The sequence below is a fragment of the Propithecus coquereli genome, unplaced genomic scaffold (genome assembly GCF_000956105.1).
Source record: "Propithecus coquereli isolate 6110/MARCELLA unplaced genomic scaffold, Pcoq_1.0 Scaffold344, whole genome shotgun sequence".
In the NCBI taxonomy this organism is placed as follows: Eukaryota; Metazoa; Chordata; class Mammalia; order Primates; family Indriidae; genus Propithecus; species Propithecus coquereli.
This window is the reverse complement of record NW_012149108.1, coordinates 61,025-70,095: the sequence shown is the minus strand read 5'-3', so window position 1 is coordinate 70,095 and position 9,071 is coordinate 61,025. Positions and strand designations below refer to the sequence as shown.

The 9,071-nt window shown below is 37.9% G+C and overlaps 1 protein-coding gene across 1 annotated transcript in view; it reads right to left on the bottom strand.

The window, feature by feature from the left end:
* Nucleotides 1-9,071, bottom strand: part of AQP11 (aquaporin 11) — a 13,220-nt gene that overhangs the window by 756 nt on the left and 3,393 nt on the right. The window contains exon 2 of the mRNA XM_012651014.1: nt 1,575-1,691. Coding sequence (XP_012506468.1) covers nt 1,575-1,691 — 117 coding nt within the window. The remainder of the gene's footprint in view (nt 1-1,574; nt 1,692-9,071) is intronic.

The window sequence follows — 9,071 nt, the reverse complement described above, 5'->3', positions numbered from 1 at the left end:
AAAAAATTAGCCGGGCATGGTGGTGCATGCCTGTAGTCCCAGCTACTTGGGAGGCTGAGGCAGAAGGATTGCTTGAGCCCAGGAGTTTGAGGTTGCTGTGCGCGAGGCTGACGCCACGGCACTCACTCTAGCCAGGGCAACAAAAGCAAGACTCTGTCTCAAAAAAACAAAAACAAAAACAAAACAATATGTACTTAAGTAGAACCAGTAGGATCTAAACAATGAATTCAAAGGATGAAGTCCAAAGATTTATGGTTTTAATCTTGGCTCCATTACTGACTTTCTGAGTGAGAAACCCTGGACTTGAGTCTCCGTTTGTTCTTCTTTAAAATGGCAACATTCTCCTTCCCTCCGTGCCCCAGAGATGTACCCAGAGAATAAAGCAACTGAAAACACTCAGAATTTTCACTTGGAATGCTCAAATAAGAACAATATATTAGATTACTTTCTCCCTTCTCTTTTTTCAATCTAAACCATTAATAGTTTTTAGAGATGTGTCAAAGCAAAATACTTAAAATTTTAGCCAATGCTGAAATTTTAAATCTTAAATACAATGAAAAGTTTTAAGAATTCACATATTAGTAAATCATTTTTGAGGTTACAGCAATCCAGCATGTAGCTGTTGGTTACTTTTTTGATGTGAAATAGGGACAGAGGACAGTGAGCCAAGGGCTCAAATCACTATCCTGAAAGGTAAATCTGCAATGGTTAATTTTTTATTTTAATTTGAACATATTTAGGCTTAATGCCTTCAGTCAGTTTAGATTCAGATTAAAAATTGGGTTTTTTTTGGTAAGAGATGGGGTTTTGCTCTGTCACCCAGCCTGGAGTGCAGTGGTGCAGTGCAGTCATAGCTCACTGCAGCCTTGAACTCCTGGGCTCAAGCAATCCTCTCACCTCATCCTCCCAAATTGCTGGGATTACAGGTGTGAGCCGCTGTGCCTGGCAAAAATAAATTGTCATGTGCGGATTTGAAATTATGTAAAAGATGAGTCTGGGCCAAGAGTGGCAGCTCACACCTGTAATCTCAGCATTTTGGGAGGCCAAGGGGGGAGGATGGCTTGAGGCCAGGAGTTCAAGACTAGTCTGGGCAACATAGCTACAAATAAACAAATAAATTAGCTGAGTTAGGCTGAAGCCATCCTCCTGCCTCAGCCTCCCTAGTAGCTGGACTATAGGCACCTGCTGCTGTGCCCAGCTAATTTTTTTTTTTTTTAATTTTTTGCAGAGACAAGGTCTTGCCTCCTGCTTGGGCCTCCCAAAGTGTTGGGATTACAGGCTTGAGCCACCACTCCCAGCCGAGATTATTTTTAAACAGAAGTAAGCACTCCTTGCTTTTTTTGTGCTCGGATCTCTGGGTTTCTTAAAGTTATACCCATACCTGAAGCTGACTACCATTAACTAGATTTTGTTTCTTTGAAGATAAAAACAGTTCTAAAGGAATAAAATGTTATTTCAGGGATGTTAATTACCTTTTTCTTTTTTTGTGCCTACTCTGGCAGTGACATTCCATATCATATTTTAAGATATCTCAGTCTTTCAGACGTATTATTAATAAATAAAAATATGCTTACCTAAAGAAGGAGCCAGCCAGTATACTATAAAAAATTGAGGGAATGCTTCATCAAAACACATGAAATGTAGTGAAAGTGCCAAAGCTGGATTAAATACAGCTCCTGTTAGACTTCCTCCTGTAATACATTTTAAGCAGAGTGATTCGGAATGATTTCTCTTACATTTTTTTGTAACTGGAAGTAAACGGGTTATTAAACATTACTTTCATTTTAGATACTTAAGTATTATTCTGTGTTTTTCCTTTGCAGAATAACCTGACATATTATAGAGTATAATAATAGATAATAGGTTATAATGTGCCAGGTACAAAAAAAGAAAAAGACAAAGGACACTAGGAGTTTAAATCCAGTGCTTTTCCTATATACTATAAAATGCACATTGAAAGTTAATGTGCTTTATTGTTCCTTTAGTTTTTATAAAATAGGAGATTTGGCTGCCCTTAACATTTATTAATTTAAATTAATCATAATAAAAGTAAAATGAAAATACAGTTAAAGTGGATACAATACCCCAGGAGCCTCTTGGACATAAGCATAGCTTTGTATTGAAAACAAAAAGTAAAACGGACCAATGAATCCATTTTTGGTTCCGTTTTTACTTTTCAACAGAGCCCGTAAGAAGTAACTGTGAGCCAGGCATGGTGGCACATGCCTGTAGTCCCAGCTGCTCAGGAGGCTGAGGCAGGAAGATCACTTGAGCCCAGGGGTTTGAGGTTGCAGTGAGTTATGATGATGCCACTGCACTCTACCCTGGGTGACAGAGTGAGACTCTGTCTCAAAAAAAAAAAAAAAAGAAAAGTGATTGTGAATAGTATGTGAATTATAGCTCAATAAAGTAGTTTCAAAAATAAAATGTGACTATGAGCAGTCATTAAAGATAAGCACAAAGTTAACTATTGACTACTTTTTAGGATTCATGTTCCAGCTCTGCACCGAGGGCATCTCTTTGACTTGAGGCCTAAGAGTTTATAGTCTGGCCACACAGCAAGTAAGGAAAGGCAGGGGAGGCTGGATATCTGTCCAGTAGTACTCTCCAGAGCTGTGGCTTCACTTTTCAAAGAACCTCCTAAAAGCATCCCTAAGACAATGCTATTTCCAGCAGTTTTTCCAAGTGGAAGTTTAGGCACACGCATCTCCCTTTTTATGCTCAGCCACAGAGATAACGCCCTAGATTTTCACAAGTTTTATATTGACATATACCACTGTAGCATGTTGTCTTCATAAAATGCAGTACAGTAAAATTGGGAATTAAGTGACCCTTTCATAAGATGTCACTAATGAGATTTCACACTTGAATAGGCTGTGAACAATGATGCTGTGTTGAGATGAAGCTCACTTGATGGCTAGGAGTTTTTTCTAGCATACCAGCCTCACAGCATGATTCATATTCATGCCTCAGCAATTATAAATGACATCGTGTCATGGACCTTTGGAATCATTTTTGAATAGTCAAATTCTGGAATGTTAAACCTGCAACTGCCAAGGGTCAACAGAATTGCTTGGTTGGCAGCTGGTCATTTTAGTTTGATTACACAAAAAAATTACTGAGTTTGATTCAAAAATAGACACAGTGGACAGAAAGATAAAGACTCACACAGATCTTTACAATATGATGTAATATGATATATGATGATAAAAGTGACCTGTGACTTGTAAAGGCATTTTTATCAATAAAAATGGACTGAACCATGTCCTCAATGTATGTCCTCTAGGCCATGGTACACTGAAGACTTTCCAGTAGGTCTAAGACAAACACTGTCAGTCTTATACCATACTAAAACTCAAACTACTTCACTTCCCTTATCTTCTAATCCTCACATCACCAATTCTGTTCAGTGTGACTTGGTGGAAGCTGCTCCTCTCAGCAAGAAGTAGTCTCTCTCCCCTCTTGAGGTTGCAGTTTGGGTTGACAGATAGAATGCATCAGAAGTGACACCATGTGAATTCTCAATGTGGCAGGAGTGATGCTGTGTGAGTTCTAGGTTCCGGTCTCAATAAAACTATCAGCTTCCACTTTTTGCTCTCTGGGAACAATGCCCTGAGCATATAAGTTATCTGGTCTAGGCTGCTGGAGGATGAGGGCCACATGGAGGAGAACCAAGGCATCCTACATGACAGTTGGCACCAACTGCCAGACATGTGAGTGAGGCTGCCTTGGCTTTTCCATCCCCACCACTGTCCAGCTGAATGCAGTTACATGAGTGATCTCAAGAATTGCCCATCTAACCCACAGAATCATGAAGACTAATAAGTTACTGTTATTTTAAGTTTGGGGATTATTTATTATACACCAATAGTTAACTGATACAGAAACACTTATCAGGTGTGGATTGTGTGTTAACAAAAGCCCAAAACATGGTATTGGCTTTGATGGTTTACTGCAGTGGTCCCCAACCTTTTTGGCACCAGGGACCAGTTTCATGGAAGACAATTTTTCCACAGACTGGGGGAGTGGGGTGGGGATGGTTTTGGGATGATTCAAGTGCATTACATTTATTGTGCAGTCAAACCTCTCTGCTAATGATAATCTGTATTTGCAGCCTCATCTCCACCACAGATCATCAGGCATTAGATTCTCATAAGGAGCTCGCAACGTAGATCCCTTGCATGCACAGTTTACAGTAGGGTTTGCACTCCTATTAGAATCTAATGCCACAGCTGATCTGACAAGAGGTGGAGCTTATGCGGTGATGTGAGTGATGGGGAACAGCTGTTAATACAGATGAAGCTTTGCACTTGCCCATGGTTCACCTCCTCCTGTGCAGCCCAGTTCCTAACAGGTCATGGACAAGTACCAGTCCACAGCCAGCTTGGAGGTTGGGGACCGCAGTTTTACTGGGTAATCTTTGTTGTAGGGGCTGTCCTGTGCACTGTGGGATGTTTAGCAGGACCCTTGCCCATACCTAGATGCCAGTAGCACAACCCTCTCCCTACATTATACCAACCAAAAATGTCTCTAGACATTGCCAGATGTCCCCTGGGAGGCAAAATTGTCCCCATTTGAGAATGACTGTCCTAGAAGAAAACTGATATTTGTGTATAAGAAGATATATACAAGGTTGTTCATAGTAGCAAAAAACTGGGAAAAACCTAAACGTCCATTCATAGGAAAATAGTTAAACAAGTTTATTATTACTTTGGAATATCATGCAATATTTTGAAATAATGAGAGAAATCTCTTTACTAACATAGATAGGTCTCCACAATGTATCATTGAACAGCTACCACCAAGAAGAGCAAACTGTTTCTTCATCCTGTGTCTCCCATGGCAAACAACCTGTGCTGAGTACTGCCCATTTGTCCTCCAATATGTATCTCCAAACACTTCTCTTTGTTTCCACAGCTCCCCCAACAGTTTGTTTAACCACTTACTCCTTGAAGGACATCTGAAGAGTTATCTCCAGTTTTTGGCTATGAGGAATAAGCCTGCTGAGTAAGGGATGATACTTTTTATGATAACATGAACATATACAATAATATATCTAATAATACATCATTTCTATAGGATCTTATCTGTATGTATGACAAATGCATATGAAAAGAGTTTGGAAGGATGTAACACACATACCACACAGAAGTATTACCCTGGTGGGAAGAGCAGGCAGAGCAGGAAAGGAGACCGGCATGGAAGGTGGCAGTCAAAAGGCACTTTAGTGTTTTCAATGTTTTATAAAAAGAACATACTCAAAATCATCAGGCACAAAAATACCAGAAAATGGCTTCAAAAAACAAATTACTATTTATTGACAGTTGAAAAGGAGATGACGTAACAGTGCATATTAAACAAGAGGTGTAACTGGGAGATCCATCTGGCTGACAGCCAAGAGTCAAAGGACAACATGAATTTAGGGAAATTACCAGACCCAAAAGGCTAAGTCCCAAATCTAGCAAAGTCTAGGCACTAAAGTTTCTCAACATTCCTAAAGGAATCAAATTCTCTATGACAGAAAAATACTAGTTAAAATCACCTAAGACTCATATAGAAGCTAGAAGGTCAATTTACTAATTTATAGTAGAAGCTAGCCCTTTCCAGTAACCAAAATATTTGTCTTCCCTCTCCAGGGCACCCGTTTTAGCATGTGATCAAAGCAAAAACAGAGTTATCAGATCAAGATGAGATCTGATAAAATACCATTGTCCAGAGTTGAAAATACATCTCTAATGACAAGAATTGCTTGGTTTCCTCAGATTCAATCTCTACCACTGGAGAGACTGAACAGTGCTGGACAGATACTTTCAAAGTTTGCATCTCCAGACACTCCACTTTTCATTGTTGGTTTATATTCTGTTCATAACACTAAGCTAGCCAGCTAGCTGTTTTCAAAGTAGTTGTTATTCTTACAGACTTGAAAGAATGACATTAGACTGTTCTCAGATGTGGGGAAGATCTAGGGATTTTTACAAAAAACAATTAACTTTGACTTATTTGTTATGGACAAATTTCTGTATAAAAGTTACAACTTATATTTTCCTGAACTTACCCCAAAAGGAGTTGTGAACAATAAAATTATCAATTATGCAAAAATGATCCCATAATACTGGAAGCTTGTGGGAATTAGTAGGGTGAAATAATAACATTTCCCAAGCACTTAGTATATGCCAGGTACCGTGCTACAAACTTGAATATCTCTTCCTCATGCTAGTCTTCTGAGATAGTATTCTCCATTTTAAAGATAAGGAAACTGAGTCCCAAATTATTAATTAAGTATCCAGCCTAAGGGCACAAAGTCCAACTCCAAACCTGTGTTCTTAACCACTATATTATACTGGCAAAGTAAAAAAACATTTGAACCTTTGAAACTGTATTTTTTTTGTAAATTGGTAATAGTTCCTATTTCATATGGTTATTGTATTAAGAGACAGAATATGTAAAGGACTTAGTTCCCTTTTCTTCTGACAGATAATCTTGCCTATATTCATGACTTAGAAGGACACCAGAAACTCCTGAATGGAAAGAAGTAAAAATACTACAATTTCTTCAGACAATTTATTAGACTAAAATAAGTCTTCCAAAACAGGAAGCCCTTAGATATAAAATATGGAATACCCAGATATGTATTATTTCTTTCTGTGCAATTTTAGAGTAAATAGAGTATTTGTTAGTTCATTCACTTACTCTAAAAATACTGTTTACTTTGTGCCAGATGGCACTACTAAAATACGGTTATACATTATGATGAATAAAACAAATTTGGTCTCTGTACTCAAAGTTTATCAATTGGTAGAAGAGGACAGGTATTCTGTCAGAAAAGTGTAAATTTTAAAATTCTATAAAGGAATAGAATGCAGTAATAAAGACAACTTACATATGTAAAAAATAACATTTTTTCAAAATCTATGCATAAAAAATGAATGCAGTTCTCTCTCACACTGTTCATTGAACTAAATTCTTCCAAAACCCAAATTAAGGAAGATTTGCTTGAAATCTGCATTAAGAGTTTATAGCTCTAATATGCTGATAAATCACACAGCTTTTTTTTACATTATTAGGGAAGCTAATAAATACGTAAGTGATAATGACCTCAGTAGGCTTCCATCTGCATATCAAAATTTGAGGTACTAAATCAATAAATACACTTGGTCATCCTAGGAGCCTGTGGCTATGTTGCTGGACAGTTATGTTCTGCGCATAATCAGTTATTTTGATGTGACCTGTATTGGTGAAAGTGATTAAAGAAATTTTCCAACATTCAACTTTGTCAAACCTGTACTTGTATTATCTTGGAAGTTTAAGAAAGAGATATCAAAATAACTTGTGATGATGGCTGTCTTAGCCAACTCTAACCCTGCCTTTCCTTCCCTATCCATTTTTTTTTTTTTTTTTTTGAGACAGGGTCTCATTCTGTCACCCAGCCTAGAGTGCAGTGGCATGGTCATAGCTCACTGCAACCTCAAACTCCTGGGCTCAAGCAATCCTGCCTCAGCCTCTGGAGTAGCTGGGACTATAGGTGTGCACCACAACACCCAGCTAATTTTTCTATTTTTAGTAGAGACAGGCTCTCACTCTTGTTCAGGCTCATTCTTAAATCCTACCAACAAGAGCGTTGCCTCTGATAGGACAGACACTCAACTAGTCCCAAGACAGTCCATTTATTTCGAACAATGCTGTTCCAAAGTTATGACTTATATCCATAGAAAGTAATGGGGAGTAATATAGTTTAATGCAGCATTTCCCAAATTATGTTCTCTTCTGCTACACACTTCTAGACAAAAAGATCTCCTAAGTTTGAAAAACTATAGGCCAAATCCTCCTCTTGGAGTTTCACAATATATAGTGACAAAGTAAAGGCTCTGTGAGATCTTAAAATTAGAAAACCTGTTTAATCCAGTGTTTGCCAAACTTATTTGCCAACATAGTCCTTTTGTAACTTAAAAATTGTTTTAAATTGTGGTGAAATATACAAAATATGCCATTTTAGCCATTTATAAGTGCATAATTCATTGGTTTTACATTCACAATGCTGTTCAACTATCAGCACTATTTCCCAAAGTTTTCTATAATACAAACAGAAACTCTGTACCCACTAAACAATAAGTCCCCATCCTCCCAGGCCCTGGTAACCTCTATTCTACTTTCTGTGAATTTGCCTATTCTAGATATTCCATATAAGTGGAGTTATATATTTGTCCTTTTGTGTCTGGCTTATATTGCTTTGCATAATGTTTTGGAGGTTCATCTATGTTATATCCTCTAGGAGATAGGATATATAGGATGTATCAGAACTTCATTCCTTTTTATGGCTGAATAGTATCCAATTGTGCATGCTTTTGTAACTTTTGAGGAGCACACTGTAGAAATGCTGATAATGAAATCAGTATGGGCTTCAGTGTCAGTTTGAACTATGGTTCCAGCACATTCTAGCTGTGTAACCTTAAGTCATTTCACTTTTATGAGCCTCACTTTACTTAAAATGGGAACCTTATTCCTATTAATCAGTGGGTTGTTTTAAAGATTAAGATAACTCATATAAATGTCTAGCAATGCCAAAATGCTTGGCCTGTAACAGGTGCCCAGTGAATATGCTTATCTCCCTTATATTGGCAGAAAAGAAAACAAAAAGGAAGATCATAATACATAATGAATTTCTGTAACTAGTAGCAATCAATAGTTGTCTATTTGGTTCTATCCCTGCAAACAGTCTCCAGCACTGTCTAATACCATAGCCACTAGCTAAAGCACAATTTGACTACTGACCACTTGAAATGTGGCTACTGTGAATGAGGAAGTGAATCTTTAATTTTAGTTAAGTTATATCAAAATAGCCATACGCAGCTAGTGGCTACTGAATTAGCACAGATCCAGACTCCTAAAGCAGTGGTTCTTAACATTTGTTTCATAATGGGATCATCTGGGAAACTTTAAAATATACCACTACCTAGGCCCCTCCCAGAGTAATTAAATTTTAATCTTTGCACCCAGAATGGGTATTTTTAAAAAGCTCCCCAGGTGATTTTAAGGTGGAGAGAAGGTTGAGAACCACTGTTCTAGGCCGGGCA